We start from the raw sequence: 26,788 nt of genomic DNA on the forward strand, positions 1-26,788 counted from the left end.
GGTCGAACATTTTTTATTTCCAGAAGATGCTGATAAATGCCGTGTTTCTAAATGGCTCACACTGTGAGTCGTTAACAACTTCCTTAGGAAATAATTTCACGTCCCCATAAGATTTTCCTGCCTCTCATCCTAAATTTCCTTTGGACAGATTTGATGGCTCAGTAGGGTGATCATTCCGTTGAACACGTCACGTTGCCAGCTGTGTGTTGTAGTGACATAAAGGGTCATGAACCCGGAGAGCGGGAAGGGACCCACAAGGTACGAAAGCACATAGGACCCCACGGCCATTCCCACCTCTCTGCAACTCAGATGAAGCTGCACATGTTTGCTTATTGACCGGAAAAATCATCTCAGCCTAATTTTGAATGGAAAAGATTTAGTTTGGACAACAGTAGACAGAGTCTGATTTTTTTTTGCTGTGTGTGTGTGGGAGGGTCTCTCTGTGTTGTCCGTAAGAAACAGACATGTTAACTGTCTGTTGGTGAGTCTGCTGGACCGCCTGTCCTCTTGAGGGGACACGTGGATGGGAGAGTCGCTACCTCACGATCAAACGGGGACTTGCCAGATACTCTCAAGTGCTCCCTGGACCTGACACCGACCAGCCCCGGTCTGGCTCTTGTGGACAAACTGAGGAACAAGTTGGTAAGCCGTGACGGTCAGCTGTGACCACCCTCTGTGCCTGGGCGGGCTGGCTTGCGTTTGAGGAACACCTTCGCAGAGCTTCTAGCCTGGGTCTCGCCCCCACCTCAGCCCACCTCATTCCTTTTTCCTAGAGGAAGTTTCCTCCTCCACCTCCTCCTCCATCTCCTCCTCCTCCATCTCTTCCTCCTCCTCCTCCTCCTCCATCTCCTCCTCCTCCATCTCCTCCTCCTCCTCCATCTCCTCCTCCTCCTCCTCCATCTCCTCCTCCATCTCCTCCTCCTCCTCCTCCTCCTCCATCTCCTCCTCCTCCTTCCCCCTCCATCTCCTCCTCCTCCTCCATCTCCTCCTCCTCCTCCATCTCCTCCTCCTCCTCCTCCATCTCCTCCTCCTCCATCTCCTCCTCCTCCTCCATCTCCTCCTCCTCCATCTCCTCCTCCTCCTCCATCTCCTCCTCCTCCTCCATCTCCTCCTCCTCCTCCATCTCCTCCTCCATCTCCTCCTCCTCCTCCATCTCCTCCTCCTCCTCCATCTCCTCCTCCTCCATCTCCTCCTCCTCCATCTCCTCCTCCTTCCCCTCCTCCTCCATCTCCTCCTCCTCCTCCATCTCCTCCTCCTCCATCTCCTCCTCCTCCATCTCCTCCTCCTCCTCCATCTCCTCCTCCTCCTCCATCTCCTCCTCCATCTCCTCCTCCTCCTCCATCTCCTCCTCCTCCTCCATCTCCTCCTCCATCTCCTCCTCCTCCTCCATCTCCTCCTCCTCCATCTCCTCCTCCTCCTCCATCTCCTCCTCCTCCATCTCCTCCTCCTCCATCTCCTCCTCCTTCCCCTCCTCCTCCATCTCCTCCTCCTCCTCCATCTCCTCCTCCTCCATCTCCTCCTCCTCCATCTCCTCCTCCTCCTCCATCTCCTCCTCCTCCTCCATCTCCTCCTCCTCCTCCATCTCCTCCTCCATCTCCTCCTCCTCCTCCATCTCCTCCTCCTCCATCTCCTCCTCCTCCATCTCCTCCTCCTCCATCTCCTCCTCCTCCTCCATCTCCTCCTCCTCCATCTCCTCCTCCTCCATCTCCTCCTCCTTCCCCTCCTCCTCCATCTCCTCCTCCTCCTCCATCTCCTCCTCCTCCTCCTCCATCTCCTCCTCCTCCTCTTCCTCCTCCTCCATCTCCTCCTCCTCCATCTCCTCCTCCTCCATCTCCTCCTCCTTCCCCTCCTCCTCCATCTCCTCCTCCTCCTCCATCTCCTCCTCCTCCATCTCCTCCTCCTCCATCTCCTCCTCCTCCTCCATCTCCTCCTCCTCCATCTCCTCCTCCTCCTCCATCTCCTCCTCCATCTCCTCCTCCTCCTCCATCTCCTCCTCCTCCATCTCCTCCTCCTCCTCCATCTCCTCCTCCTCCATCTCCTCCTCCTCCATCTCCTCCTCCTTCCCCTCCTCCTCCATCTCCTCCTCCTCCTCCATCTCCTCCTCCTCCTCCTCCATCTCCTCCTCCTCCTCTTCCTCCTCCTCCATCTCCTCCTCCTCCATCTCCTCCTCCTCCTCCTCCATCTCCTCCTCCTCCTCCTCCATCTCCTCCTCCTCCTCCATCTCCTCCTCCTCCTCCATCTCCTCCTCCTCCTCCATCTCCTCCTCCATCTCCTCCTCCTCCATCTCCTCCTCCATCTCCTCCTCCATCTCCTCCTCCATCTCCTCCTCCTTCCCCTCCTCCTCCATCTCCTCCTCCTCCTCCATCTCCTCCTCCTCCATCTCCTCCTCCTCCATCTCCTCCTCCTCCTCCATCTCCTCCTCCATCTCCTCCTCCATCTCCTCCTCTTCCTTCCCCCTCCATCTCCTCCTCCTCCTCCATCTCCTCCTCCTCCTCCATCTCCTCCTCCATCTCCTCCTCCATCTCCTCCTCCTCCATCTCCTCCATCTCCTCCTCCTCCATCTCCTCCTCCTCCTCCATCTCCTCCTCCTCCATCTCCTCCTCCTCCATCTCCTCCTCCTCCATCTCCTCCTCCATCTCCTCCTCCTCCTCCTCCTCCTCCTCCATCTCCTCCTCCATCTCCTCCTCCTCCTCCTCCTCCTCCTCCTCCTCCATCTCCTCCTCCATCTCCTCCTCCTCCTCCATCTCCTCCTCCTCCTCCTCCATCTCCTCCATCTCCTCCTCCTCCTCCATCTCCTCCTCCTCCTCCATCTCCTCTTCCTCCTCCATCTCCTCCTCCATCTCCTCCTCCTCCATCTCCTCCTCCATCTCCTCCTCCTCCATCTCCTCCTCCATCTCCTCCTCCTCCTCCATCTCCTCCTCCATCTCCTCCTCCTCCTCCTCCATCTCCTCCTCCATCTCCTCCTCCTCCTCCATCTCCTCCTCCTCCTCTTCCTCCTCCTCCATCTCCTCCTCCTCCTCCATCTCCTCCTCCTCCTCCATCTCCTCCTCTTCCTCCTCCATCTCCTCCTCCTCCTCCATCTCCTCCTCCTTCTCCTCCTCCTCCTCCATCTCCTCCTCCTCCTCCATCTCCTCCTCCTCCTCCTCCTCCTCCTCCTCCATCTCCTCCTCCTCCTCCTCCATCTCCTCCTCCTCCTCCTCCATCTCCTCCTCCTCCTCCTCCTCCTCCATCTCCTCCTCCATCTCCTCCTCCTCCTCCATCTCCTCCTCCATCTCCTCCTCCTCCTCCATCTCCTCCTCCTCCTCCATCTCCTCCTCCTCCTCCTCCTCCTCCTCCATCTCCTCCTCCTCCTCCATCTCCTCCTCCTCCTCCTCCATCTCCTCCTCCTCCTCCATCTCCTCCTCCTCCTCCTCCTCCATCTCCTCCTCCTCCTCCATCTCCTCCTCCTCCTCCTCCATCTCCTCCTCCTCCTCCATCTCCTCCTCCTCCTCCTCCTCCTCCTCCATCTCCTCCTCCATCTCCTCCTCCTCCTCCATCTCCTCCTCCTCCATCTCCTCCTCCTCCATCTCCTCCTCCTCCTCCTCCTCCTCCATCTCCTCCTCCTCGTCCTCCTCCTCCTTCCTCCTCCTCCTCCTCCATCTCCTCCTCCTCCTCCTCCTCTTCCATCTCCTCCTCCTCCTTCCTCCTCCTCCTCCTCCATCTCCTCCTCCTCCTGCTCCTCCTCCTCCTCCTCCATCTCCTCCTCCTCTATCTCCTCCTTCCTCCTCCTCCTCCTCCATCTCCTCCTCCTCCTCCTCCTCCTCCTCCTCCTTCCTCACCTGACTCCAGTGTTCAGCCCTCTGTGTCATGGCCCTCCCCTCCCCACATGGACATTAGTCACCCTCCTCTATGCCATCTTGGCATTTTGTTGACTCTCTGGTTAGAGACCTGAGAGTCCATTTGCCTGTGTCTCTCCCCTAAGTGATGCTGAGTCCCCATGGCAGGATAGGGACTTCCCACTGTCATGGCCCAGGGCTGCCCCGTGAACAGTGTGCGTGGGGCTGCGGACACGGCTCCGGCGCCGACCTCGATAGCTCCGTCACTCTCCCACTGACCAGAGGTACCCGCTGCTCAAAAACCCGAGCTAGCGTTATTTTGCCGTGTCCTGAGAAGATGACCCAGCAGGGCGAGGTCTAATGAGTCCTTTTATGAAATTAACGTCCAGAATGCAAAGGACCCAATGCTTCAAAAAGTCACAAAAACTCTTAACTCCTAAAACCAGTGGTATCTGCTTCCCGTGGTAAAATTTTACGGCGCCTTTGACATAAAGCTCTTCAAGTCCATTGAACTGAAGCCACAGGGCATAAGCTGTCGTAAGATAATAAATCCTACGGGCCAGCCTGGGATGCAGCCGACAATGGGGAGGGCGGGGAGGGGGTGCTGGGAGAATAGGAGGCCCCGAAAGGCACTGAGACGAGCTGGGCCCACGGAGGGACTGCTGGGGTGGGGTGGGAGGGGAAGGGGCATCCCCCCCGTACAGTTGTTTAATGTGCAGAATGTAAACTTGTCATCATCAGGTAAAACTCAATCTCACAGGTGTCGACAGGGAACGACACTCAAGAAGTGGAGGGGGATCTTCAATAGCCAACGTCTCCATGGGATTTATCAGCTATCTCAAAATGCCCCAGAAACAAAGGGAGCACCTCAGCTGTGGAGAGGAGGGACCTCCAGCTCCGAGGAGAATGAGAACTCACTCCGAGCGCACTGTGGGGTGCTGGGCCTGTGTTCCGTCCCCAGGACAGGGCCAGGGGCCGGCGAGGGGTCTTGTTCTGAGGCCCGACCCTGCAGAGAGCGGCTCCTCCTCAGAGCCACCGCGTGAGCTCGGGGCTGGGGGAGCCGGATGCATGCGTGTGCGGAGGTGCGTGTCTGTGGTCCTACCTGGGACAGACAGCCTGGGCTCCATCTGGGACCGAGTAAAGGGCAGACTGCTTTAGTTCCACAAAGACACGGGCACCTCCTGGAGCCAGAATGGGTGCCATGAGACCCCCGATCAGACTGCATCCCTTCTCTGTTCAAAACTTCCCCCACCCCCTCTCACACCCGGAAGACTCCTCACCAGGACCTGCACAGAGGCCTGCACAGAGATGCTCCGACCCCAACTTCCAATGCCCCGCCTCCCCCCACCAACCACCCTGCTCCGTCATTCAGCTTCCTTCCTTCCACCTCAGGGCCTTTGCACATGATGCACCCTCTTCCTGCAACACTTCCTTCGCACAGCTGCCTGGTCTACTCCTGCACTTCCTGTAGGTCTCTGCTCCCACGACCCCTTCTCGGGGGTCCTCCCCCGACCGTATGTTTACTTGTTTGTCCGCTTGTCCGTGTCCCTCTTCCCACACCTCACTACAAGGTAGTGTCCACCAGGCAGGAACCTGGAAGTGTCCTCTGCTCTACCCCCAAACGTTTGCTGAGTGAGTGAAAGAACAAATGTACAAAGTGTCCTCTCCACCTTTGCCTCCAGAGGGCACGGCTCCCTCTCCATCGACTATCTGGGTGCCTGTGTCCAGTGCTTTTCCACTGGTGCCAGCGGTCAAGGCCCCGGGAGGCTCCCCGCAGAGCCCAGCGGAGGCATTTTGCAGACCAAGCCTTCCTCTGTTTGAAGCTCTGTATCTTACTCAGTTCAGATCTCAGCAACAGGGGCCCGGCTCGCACTCTGCTAACTTCTCTCTGACACGCCTCCACGCACGCACCCCTGAGTCAGCGTCCAGGCTCTGGCTCGGATGGAAGCCCCGAGCAAGACAGAAGGTGTTTGGTCTAGGGCACTTCTTTGTCCCCAATAAACTGTCCTCGGCTTGAAACGCGTCACCTTTCCCAACTTGCCCACCTGGCTCACCGACGGAGTCCTGGCCGTTTATAGTGGTGACCTATGTCCACAGCGGCACCCTGAGTGGACAGAAGACATTTGGAGCAGCGTCTGCCCCTTTGAGCAACGTTGTTATTAACGACGGGTGAAGGATCTGAGGACCGCAGAAGGTTAAACTCTACGCGTCTGTGGGAAATTAACCCTGAGACCAAACACTCTAGGATTTCTGTTTTCGGGAGCGATGGTTCCCCACTTGTGGGTGGCGGACCCTGGGGGAGATAGATCATCTGGGCTCTGTCCTATGTCACGGCGCCCTGCAGTCACTGCGGTCACAAGTGCCACCTGCCTATTAAATAGAAGTCCCAAGTTCCAGAGACTGACTGTCATCTTAAATAGGTTTCCCATTGCCCTGGCCGGTTGGCTCAGTGGTAGAGCGTCGGCCTGGCATGCAGAAGTCCCGGATTCGAATCCCGGCCAGGGCACACAGGAGAAGCGCCCATTTGCTTCTCCACCCCTCCCCCTCTCCTTCCTCTCTGTCTCTCTCTTCCCTTCCCGCAGCCAAGGCTCCATTGGAGCAAAGATGGCCCGGGCGCTGGGGATGGCTCTGTGGCCTCTGCCCCAGGCGCTAGAGTGGCTCTGGTCGCAGCAGAGCGACGCCCCCTGGTGGGCAGAGCGACGCCCCCTGGTGGGCAGAGCGACGCCCCATGGTGGGCGTGCCGGGTGGATCCCGGTCGGGCGCATGCGGGAGTCTGTCTGACTGTCTCTCCCCGTTTCCAGCTTCAGAAAAACAAACAAAAAAACTACTTAAATAGGCTTCCCGCGGGGCTTTGGGATCAACAAGTTACGCCGTCAGGTGCGTGGTTTCCAGTGGGTCTCCGCCCAACCGCAGCCATCGCCACCCAGAAGACGCCCACACTGCTCCCCGCACAGGGTCTCCGTGCTCCGTGCCCGTCCGCGTCCACCTGCGCGATTGCTCCGTAACCCGGGGTCTTCGGGGAAAGCGCGGCAGATTCAAAGCGAGAAACTTGTCTCATCGGAGGTTCGTGGAGACAAAAGAGAAACAAGCCGAATTGCAAGCCACCGGGAGACTCGAGGTTAAGAGCCATCACCTGGGAGTTTTCCTTTTTCAAGATTTTTATTTTTTTCTTTTTGTCCGCCGATATTCAACGCAGGTCACGTTTCAGTCTACCGGTTCCTGGTCCTGTGTCAACAACACAACAATGAAACCGCTGTCTGCCTGCCCTTTGGATGATTCCCCCGCGGCTAAAATAAACCGAGCCTCGCTGCGCCACCTCGCTCCCTGCTTCTTATAAGTGACCACAAAGCATGCTTTCCGAGAAAGGCTGACTCCGGCGTGTGGGGCGGTCACTCGCCGGACCACAGCTGCCTTCAGACCGGTGGGCAAGTCAGGGACTCCGCTCGCCCGGGGTGGTGGGGGGTGGTGGCGTGGTCCCAGGATGCACGAAGATGACATGTGCACAGGTCTGAGGGCCTGTGTGGGCCGTGTCTGCGTCCCTGTGAGAGGACTGAACACATCTGTGAGATGGGGACCGGGCACCGACATTCTGTCAAGGCATTTAAAGGTGTTGTTGCTATTGGGTTGGCAAGAAAGTATTTCCGGTGGTCTGTGTTCTGTCTGGGTTTTTCCTTTTGACATTTGATATCAGTCACATTTAGGTTACTTTAGAAGCAAGTTGCATGTAATTTTGTTTGTAACTTGTTAGTTTAGGATCAATTTTCACAGGGAGCGCAGAAACGAACATTTTCGGCATATTTTACTCTTTGGTGTCCGTCAAGGAAACAAAGCGCTGAGGCTCACAGAAAGATATGTGAAGGGTGTGGTGTGGATTGCAGAACAGAACACGCATGCGTCAGAAGTGGTTTAAAAAATTCTGTTCTGGAGATTTTTCCCCCAAAGGTGACCAACGTTCTGGTCGACCTACTGAGGTTGATGATGACCAAAATTCAAAGCCATAATTGAAGAGAATCGTCATATAACTGCATGAGAGATTGCAGAGAGGTTAAATGTATCGCACACAATGATTGAAAATTACTTAAAATGTCTTGGGCTCGCTAAGAAGCTCGGTATTCGGGTTCCACATGAATTGAAAGAGATTCACTTAACACAATGAATCAATATTTGCGATATGCATCTCAAGCGCAATGAAACGGACCCTTTTTTGAAAAGAATCATCAATGGTGATGAAGAATGGGTCGTCTACTAGTAACATCATTCGAAAACGATCTTGGTGCAAGCGTGAGGAACCAGCACAAACCACGTCTAAAGGCGAATTGCATCCAAAGAAAGGTCGTGCGGTCAATTTGGTGGGACCACAAAGTTGTTGTGTATTTTGAGCTGCTTCCAAGAAACTAGATGGTCAGTTCAGATGTCGACCGTCAACAACTAATGAAACTGGATGAAGCAACCAACGAAAACTGGCCAGAACTGGTAAACCGCCAAGGAACTGTGTGTCCCAACGTGACAATGCAGAGCCTCACACGTCTTTGGCAACTCGTGGGAAATTATTGGAGCTTGGTTGGGAAGTGATGTCGCATCCCCCATGCAGCCCTGACCTGGCACCATCTGATTACCACTTATTTCGAAGTTTGCAAGAGCTTGATGATGACCTTACATCGCACCTGGTTCAGTTTTTTTGCTGATAAGGATCAAAATTCCTATGAGCGCAGGAGAGATGGCAAAAGGTCATTGAACAAAATGGAAAATCTATCATTGATTAAGGTTTATTCTTTGTATAAAAAAAATGAGTTTTATTTCACACTACAAAACCGAAATTACTTTCTTTCCAACCCATACGTCCTAGCCACTGGATGTCCCAGACCTGTGAGCACCAGGACGTGCGTACGCTCGCACAGGTGCGGACAGACCTCACCACGACACTGCTTGTATTTCACGCTGACTGCCCTTCACGTGTTAGTGTCTGCCTCGTAGAACCCCAGTTTGAAACGCAACCAGAGGCTCCTCGTCTGGTCCAGCGGCTTCTTCCCCAGGGGCGCGAGGGGTAGAGCGAACACGTGGGCAGATAGAAGTCCAGCCCCACCCCCTCCCTTCCATCAGAGCGGACCCCTTTCGCCTCTTTATCAAACCTATTGACCGTGTGATCGGTCGATTTAACTTGGTACAAACGTTCTGTCTGCTCTAAAGGACTAAGTTTGAAATCCAGTGCTCTATTCTAAACTTGCAGTACGATTTAAATAAACCGCTGTCTCGGAGTCAAAAATCTATTCATTGTGTTAGTGATGAAAAGGCCCTAACACATTTGAGACCAAAAAATAAAAAATGGAATCTGACAAATGTGGTAGGACCCCCTTTGTTTAATGAGAAACAAATCATGGTACCATTGCGGTTCTCCGAGAGGGAACTTCCTGTTGGGTCAAAAAATTCTAGCTGCTGCGGACGATTTCCTAAGAGATCAGAAAGGAGCGGTCGTCTGGTGCCCGGCTCAGAAAGGAAGAGAGTACAGGCCGTTTGTCACCCAGACAGAGAGTAAATGCCACGTGGGGTCTCTAGCCCTGTTTCCCCTTTTTTGTTTTTGTTTTGTTTTATTACAGAGTATGACTAAAGAGAGAAAAGTCTGGAATTGTGAAGTAATCCATAACAAGTGCAGGTAGACAGGCTCCGTAGAGACGGTCCCTCCAGCTTCCACGCTGGCTCAGAAAAGAGTTCCCGGTCCCCGGGCGTCCCCCACGCTCTGTGGCCGTGACCTGCCCGGGGGTCCATGCGGCCACGGGGGTTTCGTCCTTGGAGATTCATGTGAGCAGCTCCTCTTCTTTTGCTAATTAGACATTTTAAGACCAGGCACCTTGAGCACTTTGGCCTTTCATAAATGGTCAAAGAAGACGGGGAGTTTTACATGGTTACCACGGTCTGTCAGTGAAGCCCTACGAACTTGAGTCCCATCCCAACTCTAAGCAATTGCTTTTTGCACATTTTGATGGGTTCCGTGTACAGGAAATGTGTTTTCCCTCAAACTGCACTGGTTTGCTAAGTATCTCTGGTAATAACTTTTTAGTAATCTCTTGGGTACTGAGATGCTGAGAACCTGGCCTTTTAGATGCACGAATGGCTTTTATAACTGTGTTTTATCCTCCATATGAGATTTTTCCTCCTCCTTTTTTTTTTTTAAGTGTGAGGAGGGAAGACAGAGAGACAGATTCCTACATGCACTCCAACCGGGACCCACCTAACAAGCCCCCTACTTGTGGTGATGGGTTGTTCTGCCCATCTGGGGCTATTGCTTGGCAACTGAGCTATTTTTAGCACCTGCTCCACAGGATCCACAGAACCATCCTCAGTGCCCGGGGCCAACTCACTCCAACCAATCAAGCCACGGCTGCGGGAAAGGGAGAGAGAGAGAGAGAGAGAGAGAAAGGAGAGGGGTAGATAAGCAAATGTTCACTTCTCCTGTGTGCCCTGACCAAGATTCGAACCTAGGACATTCACACGCTGGGCCAACGCTCTACCACTAAGCTGACTGGCCAGGGCCTTTTTCCTCCCTTTATATTATCTTCTCATTGCTTCCTTAGAATGTCTTTTTCCTTTTTTTCAGTTTCATTCCTCATCAGTGGGTCTCTTTTTTCACTCCCACAAGGTTAAGGTACTTTTCACACGAACGATTAAGATCTTCTGTCACTCGCTATTGATAACCGTGAGAATGTGATGTCCAATGATGACATTTATCTTAACAGAATCAGTTGTTTACGGTAAAATCCTAAGCGTTAATCCCGTTCAGGAAAACCTGAAGCACAGTTTATATTTCTTAGCTTTTTTTCCCCATAAAAGATGTTCCGGCTTCCTTTCACTGCACGTGTCATCTGTCTTCCAATCCAGGATGTTCAAGGACTTCCCAGGACAGTCCTTAGTGAAGCTGCCTCCTTCCCCACGTCCTGGAATGATCAAACACCCACCGTGGCCTCCCTCTGTCTGGCTGTTTGTTTCTTATCATGTGTTTAGATAGTGCCGGGGGCAATAAACCTTGGCAGCCGTCTGTCACTGTGGAGCACGTGGCTCGTGCCACTGACCGCGCTGCCTCGACAGGTGACAGCACTGTTCCTGCCACTCAGCCGACAAAGAAACTGAAGGTCAGAGGGCTGGAATAATTCACCCAGCGTGGCCGTGATGCGGACAGGACTCAGGCTCCTGCAGGTGGGAATGCGCTCCCAGACGACCGCGGCGCCGTGTGCGTGTCTCGTGTTCCGTCTCAGCCACGCAGAACTGGCTCTGAGCCTCGCTGGAGGCGCACACGGCCCCCCCCCCCCCAGGACCGCCTCTCTTTGCCATTCATCAGTCAAAGTCTCCTTGCAGCTGCAAAGCCGATTCCTGCGGCTTCCAGGGCACCAGCCCGACGGGGTGACAGGAGGCAGAGAGCCCCCTCTTCCTGTGACCGAGACCCCGTGGACCTCCTCCTCCGTGGAACTCTCCAGAAACCCGAGAGCAGAGCTCTGAGCAAGAAACCAGAGAAGGTCTCCCAAACCCAGGAACAACAGCCCGGCAAACCGAGCGCCTTCCGACTCTCTCAGTCCCCACCTTCGACCCGGCGCCAGCGTCCGGGGACCTCTCTGGTTCTCCATGAACCGAAGAGACAAAACAAAAATCAGACCCGCAGAAAATTAGAACTCCCTTCGCGGGACGCGTGGTGACCTTGGGAGGGCCTGGGCGCTCTTCATGCCCTGCTGTCACTCACAGCTGGAAAACGCACTTCGCTGCGTGTCCACCGCCGCAGCTGCCAAGCCAGACCCTCCGCCCACCGAGGACCAGGGTGCTGGCTGTCCCAGCAGGTCGGCGGCCAAGGCCTTGCAGTTGCTGATGGGCAGCAGCAGCCACAAGCTCCCCCACCCGCTGTGTTTGAGCCGGTGCAAAGCTTATTCACACCGGTGTTCAAAGCTGCCGCTCGAGCCACCCCAGAGAACACGTCACCTTCAGAAAGCAACCACCTGCATCTCTGCACACGTGCAGTGACGTGTTTCTCCTATTTTTTTGGGGGGGGGGATAATGTTTCTTGGCGTAGATAGGTGTTCTTAGAAAACGGCAAGAGGACAAAGGTCCCTCAGGAGCCTCAACAAGCGGACGTTTCATTTACACGCCTCTGCTAGTGGCAAGGTTAGATTTCTGACATTTAAGTAAAATTGTTTAGGCTCTTGTGTTAATTAATCCATAGGAAGACGCCAGGTGGCCAGAGCCCAAAAACATGTCATCTCAAGACGAGAGATCGGAGCGGGAAGTCTTCTCGGGGTGGGGGTGGGAGTGGGGGCAGCGTTTTCGATACTCCTGTGTGACAGGGAGTCCCGGCCCATTCCCGGGCTCCCTGCCTCTGCGGTACCTCCCACAAAGCAGACCCAAGGCCGTGCCCACACACACACACACACACACACACACACACACACACACACACGTGCACACCGTCACATATGCCGTGTAGCACCTGGCAGGCTGTTTCCTGCACCGACAGGCACTGTCCTTGTCAAGTTCCAGAGGAAAGGGACCACACGTGAAGTTCCTTATGGAAGGCTCACCTGTCCCCTCCCTCACACCCTGCCTCTCCTTCCTCCTTCCCTCTCTGCCAGCCTCGCGGGGAGCGTGTGTGCACCCCTCCGCACTCGTGGGCAGAATGAGTGACCTTCCAAAGACTGGCCAAAGCCCTTCCGCGCCGACAAGGCCCCCGGCCCGCTCGCCTTGGCCCCGCAGGCCCTCTGGTTCCGTCACCCCACGTCCGCTGTCCCGGTCGACTCAGGGGCCACAGCAAGATACTATAGACCGAGTGGCGTCCACAACAGATGTTTATTTCTCACGGTTCTAGAAGCTGGAAGTCTGAGGTCAGGGTGGTGGCTCGGGCGGGTTCTGGGGCAGACCCTCCATCTGACCCGCAGATAGCCGCCTTCTCGTTCTGTCCTCACAGGGCAGAGAGAGAGAGAGAGCGCTGGTGTCTCCGCCTCTTCTTACAAGGACACCAGCCCTGTTGGGTCAGAGCCACACCCTCACGACCTCATTTAACCAGAATTCCCCTCGTCAAGGCTCTGTCTCCAGTACAGGCACATGGAGGTGAGGACTTCAACGGGCTTCAGGCCTTGAGACTTCCCCTGTGTGAGTCAGACCTCGTGTACCCAAATTCCAGAGAACAGGGGGTCAAGCTTCCTGATGGGTCCCCCCAAAGACCCCCTCCCCTGACTCCAGCCGAGCCAGAAGCATCCCTGTCCTCTCCCACACAGAAGTGGGGGCTGCTCCGCCCAGCGACGAAGCTCCCCAAAGCGAGTCCCAGCACGCACCCCCTCGTCCGGCTCCCCTACCTGGTCTCGGTCCGTCCACACAGGCTCGGAGCTGGGAGAAGGCTGGCCTCTCCCCTCCTCACTTCAGGAAGTTGGTTCTGGCCTGGTTGTGCTGTGTTTTGCCGAAGCCCTGGAGCAGAGAGTCCTCGTGTGGCTATCCCGTGACAGTCACGAGTGTCTACTGAGCGGTAAAAGCAGGTTATGGAAGAAAATTTATGGTTTCATCTCATTTTTGCTTTATTAAAGTAAACATTTACAGAAAACCCCTAAAAGGCATAAAATGGTGTAGGAAGTCGCGTCGTATAAAATGATTCATTTTCTGTTTGCTTCTTTGTAGGTAACAACGGTTTTCTTTCTGCAATGGACATATGTTTCCTTTCGAATCACAGGAACACACTGGAAACGGCCTTTTTTCAAAATCTGAACATAAAATGCAGAAAAGTCGACAACGCCATTCGGGGGATATTAGTCAAACTTGAGTAATTTCCTTTAAAAGCAAAAGCACTCTCATGGGTCTGGGTTCCTGTGGTTCACAGATTCTCTCGTGATAATGTTTCTTAAGTTCGTACAAACACAAAACTCATTAAAACCCCTTCTTCGGAACCACTGGCATTTGCAGAAGACACGCCAAAAAAAAAAAAAAAAAAAAAAAAAAAAGGCCTTAAAAACGAATAAAATTCAAATCAGTGCTGGTCATTAGCTCTGACTGATTGCCCCATTTGGCTAAAACAAAACCACTGGTTCTGGGTTTAACGGGAGAATGTGCTCGCGCCTCCTGCGTCGCGGTCATTGTCTCGAACGTGTTCTGTTGTTCGGCGCGATGGCCCAGCCGTTCGAGTCACCACCGCTACCGCTGTCGTCACTTACCCTTTTCCTTTTATTTGTAATGCGTTCTCCCGGTTCCTTTTAACTGCCCATCCGTTATGTTGACAGCCCAATCACTCTAGAAGTGCGAGAACGGGAAATCAAATCGTGCCATTCAATGAAAACTCACTCGTGGCCCGTCTCCCGCTCCACGGACTGCTGGCCCCGCGGCCGCACTGGCCCCACGGGACGGAAGCTGGGACCTGCCGGAAGCGGCCCTGTGAGGGGAGTGCCCAGGGACAGTGTGGCTCCAGTCACCTGGTCCCCGCCACCAGGTGCGGGGGCAGGTCTCGATCTACCCCCCCCCCCCCCTGTTTTTCTGGCTAACTTCTGCAAACCTTTATGGTTGAAGTCCAAACATAACTTTAGATTTGGTTGGCGTGGCCGCGGGACTTTCACATTTTGTGTTGTCCCCCCCGCCCCGCTCTTGTCAACCCAGGACAAGGAAAAGGAGTTGTCTCCCTTTGCAGCCCTCGGTCTCAGAGATGGTGTCAAATCAAAGTCTTCACTGGTTAACTTGCTTAGGAGAGGGAAGTCTCCGTCCTGTGCAGACGGCTGCCGTGGCCGCGAGGAAGTGTTGGTTGGTTGCGTCGCTGGCTAAAGAATTCACACAGACGCCGGACCAGGCGGTGGCGCAGTGGACAGAGCGTCGGACTGGGATGCAGAAGACCCAGGTTCCAAACCTCAAGGTCGCCAGCTTGAGCAAGAAGTCACTTGCTCTGCTGGAGCCCCCTGGTCAAGGAACATATGAGAAAGCAATCAATGCACAACTCAAGTGCCACAATGAAGAACTGATGCTTCTCATTTCTCTCCCTTACTGTCTGTCTGTCCCTCTCTCTGTCTCTGTCACACACACAAAAAAAAGAAAAATAATAAAGAATTGACGTGGACAACACGATGAACAGTGAAGAATGCTGCCAAGTGACACGAGGGGTGTTTTATGGGACCTCAGGGCACTGAGGTGATGACAGATGGAAACATGGACCTTGAAATAACCTGGAAAAGTAGTTTTCTGTATCCTCCCAAACATGTCTAGGGTAAGTGTTTAAAAACAGCATCAAAATAGAAAGCAAAGCCTTGGCTGGTTGGCTCAGCGGTAGAGCATCGGCCTGGCGTGCAGGAGTCCCGGGTTCGATTCCCGGCTAGGGCACACAGGAGAAGCGCCCATCTGCTTCTGCACCCCTCCCCCTCTCCTTCCTCTCTGTCTCTCTCTTCCCCTCCAGCAGCCAAGGCTCCATGGGAGCAGAGTTGGCCCGGGCACTGAGGATGGCTCTGTGGCCTCTGCCTCAGGTGCTAGAATGGCTCTGGCCACAGCAGAGCAATGCCCCAGATGGGCAGAGCATCGCTCCCTGGTGGGCATGCCGGGTGGATCCCAGTAGGGTGCATGGAGTATCTGTCTCTCTGCCTCCCTGCTTCTCACTTCAGAAAAATACAAAAAAAAAAAAAAAAAAAAAGGAAAGCAAAAAAAAAAAAAATGTAAAATACATATGGGGAACTTGCATTCTGTGAAATTTCCACAAAATTCACTTTTCAGGCTGCCTAACCCAGTGACGTGGTAATCCTCGGTGCTCCCGGGCTTCTGGGTGCACGATTCCAAGCCCCACTTCCGTCACCGTATAGAGATTTTCTCTGTGTCTGTGACTCTGAGTTGAAATTCCCCTCTTCTCATAGCACCGTTGGTCAGCCGGGATAGGGGTCCCCTCCACCCGCACTATGACCTCGTGGCCACCAGCTTCCCCAGCAATGACCCTATTTCCACATTAGCGCACGAGCGCAGGCTCTCTGTAGACATGAGTTTTGAGGGGACACTCTTCAGCCCCCTATAATTAGCAATAATTATTTCTTGAGCATCATCGGCTCCACAGATAAGAAATAATTTTATTTCTCTCGAGTCCCCAGATTTCATGCCCCAACGGGAAAGCTCAAAGCGGCGAGCCCAATACTGTCCTAGGAGGGTGGTCAGCTCTGCTGGGTCATTAAAGACTACATTAGGGGGGGGGGGTCCTTGGGTTACGACACAGTTCCATTCCGACAACAGTGATGGAACCCGAAACACACCCCACACCCTAGCCTAACATAAACGGAACACTTGCGCTTTTAACAGTCCAAAGCGGCCTAGGTAAATGCGCGGAGGGGGGGGGGCGGATGCCAACTCCCTCACTCACAGGCCGCGTGACTGTGTGTTCTTCCACCGTGCGCGACCAAACTATGACAGTTTGCCCACCTAGTGTGTAAGCATGACGCTAATGGAGTAAGCCAAAACACTCACGTCTCAGTTTTTTAAAGTGATAGGGGAGTGAGCGTCGTACACTAGGAACGTCGTATGTGGAGACTGCCGTAACTCGAGGACCCCCTGTATACTCGTAAAATCTCTAGTCTTGGTGACGTGTTGCCACTCTGGGGTAAAATAGTAGAAGAAATACCCACTCGTTCCTCATTCTGTTGGCATTTTTTGAGCACTGAGATCTGTGGTTTCCATCTATCTTGGGGGGGGGGGGGGTGGTTCAGCATTCCTGACAAGGTCCCTGCTCTTAAGCACTTACGAATGTTTAATAATACAGTGAAGAGTCCCCTTCCCAGGCTTGGCTCGCCGCTCCTCCGCGGCCGGCAGGACAGCAGGACAGCGCTGCCCGCTGCAGGGACGGGACGCCCTTTGAACTTCCCACTCCAGGAACTTTCTGCAGACAGAGCTGGAAACGCAGCAGAGAGCGGCTTTGTTTGGGGGACTGTTTTGCAAAGGGAACCTCTCACGGCAAAGCCTTCCCCTGGAAAGTCTAGGGTTTCCTCACGGGACAGAAAACTAAGCCTTCCTCGTGCCAGACGGGACAAAGCCCTGGTTTTTCCTGCGCACGAGGGGGTGTCCCCCTTGGCCACGAGGAGACTTTTAACATGGCCCACAGTAGGCTAGATGACATTTTGAGAAGGGGGAGGGACAGATCAAACGGAATGTTTTCCACTTCGGGTGACACCGGGTAATGCCCGGGCCGTGTTTCCCACACTCGTAGGCTGCTCTGCCTTGCCCTGCACACATCAGTTATTTACCGCAGAATGTTTCTCTTTAGGTTGACTCCTTTGAGAAGGTCAGTAATTTATTCCCACCCTCGGCAGTCATAGCCGTGAAAACAGAAACCTAGTTTAATGCTCCGGTTACCCGGGTTAGTTTGCTCTTCCAGTTCGGTTTTCCCTCAACCCCCCTTAAAATAATACATGGAAAACTATTCGCCCATCTGCCACGCCAAGTCCGCTCCGGTCTCGGGCACGGGATGCCTCCGCACTTCAGAAAGACAGGTGTTGGGCCACACACTTGACGGAGTTGAGTTCCCACACTCAGCCGCGGTGGCGTGCGTGTACCATCGGTTATCTCTAAGCTACTGACTCACTCAGTAAACCTCTCCACGTGCACGGTCGTCCACAGTACGACTCAGTTCCTTCCAGCGAATGCCCTTGTTTCTCACTTGCCAATTAAAGGACTACAGAAGCCCCCTACTCACAGCCGGATGCTAGCTGTAACGCAGACCGGCTCCTGCCTGCGAGAAGCCCCCTGTCTACCGGAGGGAAGAGACATTGATCAACTACTCTCCCAAGTTCATACCTGATGACAGGGTCGAGTCCAGGGAGCGGACGAGGCATTCGCGCATAGAACACAAAGGCCGGACTTGGCTCAGGAGGTGAAGGACGTGGTGCCTCTGAGGCCCTGAGAAACAGCCCTCATCCCTGTTCCTTCAGCTGGTATCTATCATGAAATTGAAAACACCAGGAAGGACCACCGGTCTCTGATCCAGGCTGGGCTGGAGGCATGCCCGTGGCCCGAGAAAGAGCCCCGCCCGGACTGTCTACCCGAGAAGATCATCGTTCATTCAGTCGCTCCAAGTACGTGGTCACCTGGAGTTCAACTGAGTTTCTTTTGATCAATGTCTTGATTGCCACTTTTCCAGTTAAGGAACCCCTTTGCGATAGCATCTGTGAAAGAATGTCTAGACAGCGTGGACCCTGCAGACGCTGAGGTCACTACACTGGTATTCAGGAAGGGCTGATCCAATGGAGGACTTCGGTCCCGCAGCCACCGATGGCATATTTCCATCAGAAAAGGAAAAGAAATAACAAAAAACTGGATACTGCATCCAGGGCCCAATAGAGCGCCGGAGAAGCAATTGGCGATGTTCCATCCTCGGTGACCTAAGTGAGGTCGTGGAGTGATTCATCTGATAACGCAAGAGTGATTTAAAATATTGATTGTTACTGCGACATAGCATCTAAGCACTTTCACTTCCAAACGTCTCCTGGGTTTTCCCCGTTCTGACGCTGCCGTCCGGCAAATGTAAACATTTGGGCATGACCCGATGACCCGATGACTTTGAGGCTCGTAATGTTTCGCAAATGTCCCTTGCTTTCATGAAGGGACAGGAAACGCAGTGCTCGTTAAAAATCACTGCGTACGTCCGACCGGGCATTCATCAAATGTAATGACTTTAGAGCTCACCGTGGCTGAGTCCCCGCCCTCCGCCGTCAGCCCGCAGAGCCAGGGAAGGAAATTGCAGAGGAATCTTTGGTGTCCAAGAAAAGCCACGTGGGTGACGGGGAAGGAGAGATAGTGGGGGTCACTTCCTTAGAAAAGATCCAGGTTACACAAAACCGGGACGCGGAGGGCAGCCGGGAAGCCTGGCCCTGGCACGCCGGGTTTCAGTGCCTCCTGCATAATCTCACCAAATACGCGTTCCCTGGTGATAGGATCGTGCACTCGCACACCTGCTTTCGCCCGGGGTGTGCTTACTTCCTTCACAAGAAGATGTCAGGGAACCAACTCTTACAGCAAAAAGAAACGTAAAAAATCAACACCCACAACATGTTTTGTTTTGGGGGTTTTTTCCCCAAAGAAATAAGCAAAGGAAGGACATTGGCTCAACACATTTTCCTGAAGAAATTTGACAACCTGATGCTTAGATTTCCCTAGCATTGTTTTATACAGGTTCTTTATTAGAGCGATGTTGTTAAGAAGCGGACCAAGGAAAACATGTCTGATCTGGATAACTGGTAGGAAGGACGTTGATACAATGAAATGTAAGCACTGCAGGAAGACCCGTGCCTTCTCTCTCTCTGTTCTTCTTCACGCATGTATTCAGTCGGTGAACGAACACATGAGGAGGTGGGGCAGCCCAGAGGGCATGGGTGCCCCCTGCGCTCTGCCCACCCCACGCTGCCATCACCGCCGCCCCCTTCGGGTGGACGCACACACACCTGCCTGCCTGGCAGAATGCCCCGCCTACGAGAAGAGACATCCTCAATGGCGAGAAGGGCCCATCGCTGCCAGGCAGAGAGAGCAGTTTTTTGGGGAAAAATAAACACTCAAAAGGACAGAATCCAAAGCTCCCTGGGTCAACACATTGGCGTGTAACACTGTGCGACTCCTACCAACACGGGTGAGTAAGACTTGATGCCTCCATGTTCTGTTTAATCCGTTGTATTTCAAAGTCCCAGGGAAGATGATCAAGTTTAACGTTTTGTTCATAAAAATTGGGTTCAGTTATCTGGTCATTTCTCTTGGGTGAAATCATACATTCTGAAGAATGTCAGGTAACTGAAACACTGCTGAAGTACATGTACCCCAAGGAGCCAAAGATGGGGGGCTGCTCATCCCCAAAGTACTCGCCTGGCCTGAGCAAAGTCACGAGGAGTGGCTGGGCACCCACCACGGAAAGGGCGATGACAAGTTTTTTTCCCAACAAGTGGAGGGACCTTCCCATGTCCCCAAAGGGAGCTCCCAGGGGAGCATTTCACGCATGACCGTGGAGGAGGGAGAGGGCTTGACTGGAAGTCCCACCAAAGCCTCGGGGATAAGCCAGGAGACCCGGGAGGCTCTCACCACGAAGAAGAGGGGAAGCGAGTGAAGAAGTCCGCCACACAGAGGACTCCCAGTGATTTGCTACCATAGTCTGTCCCCTCTTGAAAGAACCTCCCACAAGTGTCCCACTTGAGCCTACTTGACCTTCCGAGCAAAGACAAAGGGGGCATCTCTGTTGTATAAAGGACAGGGCAAGAGGGAGGGTGGACCCCTATCATCCTTGTCCCGAAAAGGCAGATGGCAGAGCCCTAGGTCAGCATCCGACCAGAGAGAGTTTAAGGGGAGAGCACCCGTGCTGTGTCTGACAGCTCTGTCCGGTGGGCACAAGAGCTCAGCAGCGCCCGGGGTCCACCCGCCTGCGGGTAGGAGAAAGGGCCCCGCTCACTCAGGTGACAGGAGGCAGGGAAGAGCTCGAAAAGAAGTCTCAGTGTGTCCCCAGCTCACTCCCGTCCTCGGAAAGAAGTCTCAGTGTGTCCCCAGCTCACTCCCGTCCTCGGAAAGAAGTCTCAGTGTGTCCCCAGCTCACTCCCGTCCTCGGAAAGAAGTCTCAGTGTGTCCCCAGCTCACTCCCGTCCTCGCACTGACTGACGAGTCCTCGCAGCTCTGACTGAAGCTCTGACTTACTTTTGAGAAGATAAAAGCCATCACAAAAGCCAGGGACTTAAAACATCTGTGAAGAGTCACCTTTACCGTGTGGCTTGGGAGGGGGGTGTTTTGAAAGCCTCAGTCGGCTCACTAATTTCAGAGAGAAGGCCAAGCACAGACGCGCCGAGCACTCCTCGTTTAGGGGAGGCCGCACCTGAGGACCAGAGGGAGCAGGCCTCACCCAAGAATTTGGGGAGGGAGGCAGCCCCCCCCCAACGTGCAAGGAAAGAGACGGTCTGTGAGCCAGGACGGGCTCACGGCGTCCTTCCACGCGGGTCGTTCGGCATCTCAGTGACACCGCGCCCACGTGTGTGCATAAGTGTAAGTACTGCCGTCAGGCCCCAGAGAAACCCTGTGACAATGACAGGGCCCCAGGAAGCTGAGACACGGAGAGACAGACCCTGACACGTTCCAAGGATGAGGGACATTGGGTAAGTAGCACAAATATTCTGGCTGCTAAAATGATGCTCACTAGGATGACCTTGGGGAGGGCCGTGGCCCCCGTGGCCGCCCTGACTTCTCCTGAATCCATGCCCTCCTCCTCCCTTTGTTATCACACATTGACTTCCTAGGTCCCTAATCCAGAAAAGGGGGTGTTCGCTAGGCTAGCAGTCTCTAACGAAAAGAAATAGCACCTATGAAATTTAACCGTATCACCTTTTTGGTTTATTTTATTCATTCATGCCATCAGTGTTTACTGTAATTTTCAGTATGCTAAAGATGTTTACTGATGGCATCCAAATTTGAGTCGGATACAGCAACCCCAGACCTCAAAGAGGCTCTGCTGGTTTGTCTCCATCCCAGAGACGTTTATAAACCCTGCAGTACTGCCATCCTGTGGTTAGAAGGACAGAGAAAGGCCACCCAACCAGTCTGTATGTGGTCAGGGAGCCAAGCTGTGACCCTGAGACAGAAGACACCTACTACAAAGTATAAATGTATAGCTGTATAAATATAAGCCCAGTTGTGACTAACTGGGCTCACATCTATATAAAAAAACAGAGCCCAGCAGCCATTTCTACACAGGGGTCTCCCACTCCAACAGCACTTTGTAGAGAAGCCTGCACTCAACTACGGGCCTTTGAACTGCCCACCTGCACTGTGGTTCTGCCAGCTGAGCCAGCCTTTATAAAGCAGTTCCTGGAATCCTCTTGACCTGCTCCGTTTCCGACCTGGGCCGGTTTACTCCTCCTTAGGCAACCTGGTGGTCCCCCGCTCCCGGGAGGTCACCATATTGATGCCGAACTTAGTGCGGACACCCGATCGGCATAGCGCACTACAGCCCAGAACTCCTGGGCTCAAGCGATCCTCCCGCCTCAGCCTCCCGAGTAGCTGGGACTACAGGCGCGCGCCACCACGCCCGGCAGGAATCCTCTTTTAACTAGTAGGATTGAGGCTTTTCCCATCCAATTGGAGTTGCTCGGCTCTGACCAATCAGAGAGAGATTCTTTTCTGACCAATCAGGACAGTGCTTTTTGGACCAATCAAACTGTGAGGATTTGGAGTCCTCATTTGCATGAGAAGGAACCAATCACAGGCCAGGGGCAGGGACCTCTGTCCATATAAGACAACACCCCCCCCCCCCCCCAGTGTGTTTTCCTTTTTTCCACCAGAGACTGAAGGCTTTGTCTCCCTCGTTGAGCTGAAACATGGGCGATGTCTCGCCAGAGCAGAGTGAAGCAGACCAGCACAGGGCAAGGGAGAACAGGCTGGGGCAGGTGGAACAGAGCAGAGCGGAGATGTGGACCTGGAGGGAGAGCTGGCTCCAGGGCTGCCGCACAGCCTTACTGTTCTCACGGCTGTGCTCTAGCACGACTGAGCTCTTTGCACCGAATCAAGTTTCCTTCCTCATCACGCCCCAAGTTGGGGGACTCCTGTTGACACTGAATTGGCGCCAGCGACCTTCAGTTGACAAAGCGAAGGCTGGATTCCTGTAGAAGGTTTTGTCTTTGACTCGGCCCACCCTTCCGTTGGTGAAGCGAGAGAAAGGCGGAGGAGAGCAGAGGAGAAGCACAGAGGTGTGTTACACAGCGTAGTATGTCTGAGAAACCGCAAGAATTTTGGCATGGACTTTGCAGTCGTGAATAGTGAGAAATGTGTGTAGAGAATTGTTCAGGAGCCAGGAGTTTGCCTGCAAGAGCCTCTCAATAAAGGCGGTGTGGGCTCCACAGCGGGGTGGGGCGGAGGGCTGTGGGCCACGGGAGAGGGATTGCTGCATGGCCATCAGAAGTAAAATTTAAACTTGATCGGGAGACATAAAAGAATCCCTGGGTAAAGGCTAGATCTCCATGTTCCCGAAAGGGACAGCTCGGTGTCACAGGTCATGTCTCTCAAAGTCAATCCAACCAAGTTCTAATCAAAGTCCTTACGGGCTGTTCATGGTGGGACTTTAGAAACTGAATCTGGAAGCCTGTTTTTGAAGAAGAACTAAGACGGTTTAGGGCTGAATCACATCCCCCATAAACATCATTTGTGGAAGTCTTAAGCCCCCAATACATCAAAATGTGACACTATTTTGAGATAAGGTCTTTACAGAGGTGATCAAGTGACGAGGGCATTAGTGTGGGTCTTAATTCAGTGTGACTGGTGTCCTCCTAAGACAAAGTTTGGATACAGACACGTATAGAGGGAAGACAACGGGAAAACACAGGAAGAGGATAGTCATCTACAAGCTGGCGAGAGAGATCTGGAACCTTCCTTCTGAGCCTCAGAAGAAACCAACCCCGCTGACACCGTGACTTTGGACTTCTGGCCTCCAGACTATGAGAAAGTCAGTCTCTGTTGTGTCAGCCTCCATGTTGGGTGCTTTGTTATACCAGAGCTCAAAACAGCTAATAACAAGGGAAGTTGTCCAATAGGTCTCAACAGGTATTTTAAAGCTATGTAATTGAAACAGCATCATAATCAGGACCAAGACCGAGAAACGGACCAATGCAACAGAACAGAACACCCAGATTCATTAGAAAAAGATTTTTATATCTGACAAAAATACCAGGGCTGACCGGTGGTTCTCCTGGCACTTCAGAGGGCACCTTTGTGGGCACCTTGGCATTACAGGTAAGACTGATGACACACTTACTATAGCCCATCAATTCTCTCCTTGAGTGCAAATCTTAGAAAATTCTCACATGCACAAAAGGCACTGTTTTCTTTCATCCTTTTGGGTGGTTCTTGCACTGACTCAAGGGGTGGTCCTTAAAGGCACTTGCCAATCAGTCTCCAGCTCAGTCTCTGAGGCTGATGCTCCGCCCACAGCAGAGCTGTCCCCCTGTGCAGCGCCTTCCTGTTGTTGTCCTATGAGCTCCAGCCACTGCGGTTTCCTGGGCTCTGTCTTTCCACTCAGGGGTCAGCAGGCTCTGCTGGGGGAGATAGGGGGTGGGGCGAACCTTGTATCCACAGGCTGGACCCTCTCTCAAGGCAGGAGGATTGGGTGAGTATTGATTGATTAGCTCACAGGATCACTGTCATTCATGGCCAAACGTCCAGTGTCTTGAAAATCATCACCTCATATACTGTGTCTGTTTTTGGTTGTTTCAGGCAGGAGGGTAAATCCCATCCCTACGACGCCATCTTGGCAGTTAGGGGGAGCTCATTCGACGGAAAGGAATCTTGCAGTTTTCAGAAATGAGCTAGATTAACAATCAGATTTATGTGCATTAACATTGATTCTGAGAATGAATATCGAGTGGAAAAAAAGTCAAGTTTGAAGAAGACTATACTTTGTCTGACATCACTTACATAGTTTGAAAACAGACAAGGTTGTCCTGCAGAGTGATTTCTGCACACTAAAACCATAAAGGCGTGGGTGGGAGGGAGAACCCTCCATCAACCTAACGATGATGGTGGCTGGGGGAGGAGCGAGTGGCGAGCAGGACGAGGAAGTAATAAAGGGAAACAAGAAACAAAACAAACATGAAAACATGTTTGTATATTAGCATCACTTCCATCTGACGGTGGGCTGAAAAGTTATTTATTCATTTAAGCATGTTTTGCCTGTATCTTCAAATTATTCCCTAACTGAAAATATCTCTCATTAGAAGCCTGTGCTGTCAGGAAAAGCTACTTAAGTGGGCCCTTGGGGCACACTGTGCTTTGCTCACATTTGCATAATTAAAACGCTCCCGGAGGTAGCTCCCTGGGAGAAGAAGACCCTCTTGTAAGAAGGAAACAGCTAAGATAACACAGCTCTGAAGAGGTGAGTTGTTCTGGGCGATTATTAGATGTTTTTAAAAGTGTAAGCAGAGCTCTAAACATGCATCTCCGCCAAGTGTTTTCTTCTGGAAAATGGCTTTTGTAAATATTTATTTAGACTAACCCATGCACAGGAATTACTGTTCGTTTTCTTGCTTTTCGGGAGTCATCTGGATGCGTGTTTGCACACACTGGTGGGTATGTGCCTGTGAGTGTGTCCTGTCCATGTGTACATAGATCTGTGTGTGTGTGCATGAGTGTTGTACGGGTGCGTGACATCTTGTTCCCTGTTCAGGGATAACAGGAATAGAGACTCTCAGACTTAGGAAGATTCGTCTGCTCATTATCAAGGCTATTAAAATGAATAAAATGAATAGAATGTGTTTGATATTTATGGTGTACAATTACTTCCTATTAATTAATACCCTGATACATGTATAATGTTAGGGTTATCTTGTTGGGTCAGGGCGGAGCTAGACCACAGCCCTGTGAGAAGTGTTAGGTTTCCCTTAAGAGAGCAGGTGGGCACCGTGATGAATTGTGTCATTCCTTTGTGGGAGCTTCTGCCAGTCTGGCTTGAACTTCGCAGGCCCAGAGAGCCCAGCTGGAGGGCTCTCTAAGCATGTCTCGTTGTATTTCCCTTCTGTTACTCCGCAGATTTCTGTCAGTCTCTATGAAAAGTTCCTGCCTGGTCTCTGCTATGCTCGGGGAGTGAAGGACAAATCCGCCGCACAGGTGAAGCGATTCTGGAAGAGACTGGGCTGGGGCCACGCGGCGATGGTCTCAGGAGGCACAGGAGCAGAGGGGGCCAAATACACGACAAGGGGACCACAGGGGAGATGGCGGGACCCGCTCCTGAACACAGGAGGCGGCTCCCTGAGACACCTGTCCATGGGATTGGAAAGCATTTTCCCATAATGAAACTATCAGGGATTGGAAATTATTTCCCCATAGTGAAACTATCAGGGACCACTCGTGACATGAGCATCTCCTTAGGGATTGAAAATGCAAAATGTGGCTTTATTCTGTGGTCATGGAGCGGTGAGGACCAGACACCTGGGTACCACCACCAGAAAGAAACACCAATCCCACCTGGAACATCCCGACATCCTCCTCGCGCCCTCCAACAGGAAGTCGCCCCCTGTCCTCCCTTCCTGACAAACTCCGCGGATGCTGACGCCAGGTGTGAACGGGGCCAGGTGGGCCGCTCCCCACCCTCCTTCCCGCCCCTTCTCGTCCACACCCGTCACTGCCTTCCCCTGGTCACAGTGTTAGAGTGCAGGTGACCAGCGACCCACAGCCATCTTGCAGGCTGTCCCGAGTCCACTTCAAGTCTGATTCACAGGGGACTCGGGTGCGTCCGTGTTTGCAGCCAATGACTCGTGCCACCTGCTCCGTCTTCACGGGCGATGGCAGTCGGGGAGGGAGGAGGAGAGAAGTGAAGACTGAAGGACGAAGAGGAGGAAGGAGACCCGGAGACACTGGATAGGGAAAGAGCAAGTGAGCTTCTCAGCCAGGGACTCTCCGGGAAGATGGCAGCCACTCCGGACGGTTCAAACGGAGGAAGTGTGACACGGGATAGGCATCAGCGCAGCCTGGGGAGTGGAGCTCGGACACAGGATGACTGGCAACGTGGACGTGAGCGACGGAGGGTGGCTGCTGCCCCCGCAGGGCTAGGAGGTCCCAGGAGGAGAAGAGACTCAGGCAGCCGGGATCTGACCACTGCTGGGGACTGAGACCGTGAGGGGCAGGCACATCTGGCCAGAGCCCCGGATGAAAGCGCAGGTAGCCTGGGTCGTGCTGTCCTGCCTGCCCCCCCCCCAAGCCGATCCGGGGTCTGGAGGGCAAGGGAGCAGGGCCATGGCCCCCTGTGGGGTCAGGCAGAGCGGAGGAAGGGTGGGGGATGCTCCTAGACGTGCAGTTGCTAAATTAACGACAGATGCCAGGTAAACCCCAATTTCGAATTTCAGATAAACCGCGAATCGTGTTTTAGTAGGGGCACCTACTTATACAAAAGCTCATTCATTGCAGAAGACTAGAGCTTCATTGCAAGGGGGAGAGGAGGGTGAGAGATGAAGGAGGGAGGGAGTTAGAGAGTTAATTCATCTGAACCTTCAAAACACTTCCTG

General features: G+C 53.3%; 1 protein-coding gene across 1 annotated transcript in view; it reads left to right on the forward strand.

Moving 5' to 3' along the window:
* The first annotated feature begins 226 nt into the window (after positions 1 to 226).
* The window catches only part of LOC136379056 (proline-rich protein 12-like), a 37,768-nt gene continuing 11,206 nt past the window's right edge, over positions 227 to 26,788 (forward strand). Inside the window, 7 exon segments of the mRNA XM_066346524.1 lie at positions 227 to 258; positions 513 to 642; positions 774 to 903; positions 965 to 2,451; positions 2,453 to 3,598; positions 11,282 to 11,419; positions 11,544 to 11,710. Coding sequence (XP_066202621.1) covers positions 227 to 258; positions 513 to 642; positions 774 to 903; positions 965 to 2,451; positions 2,453 to 3,598; positions 11,282 to 11,419; positions 11,544 to 11,710 — 3,230 coding nt within the window.

Source organism: Saccopteryx leptura, chromosome 7, assembly GCF_036850995.1.
Source record: "Saccopteryx leptura isolate mSacLep1 chromosome 7, mSacLep1_pri_phased_curated, whole genome shotgun sequence".
NCBI lineage: Eukaryota > Metazoa > Chordata > Mammalia > Chiroptera > Emballonuridae > Saccopteryx > Saccopteryx leptura.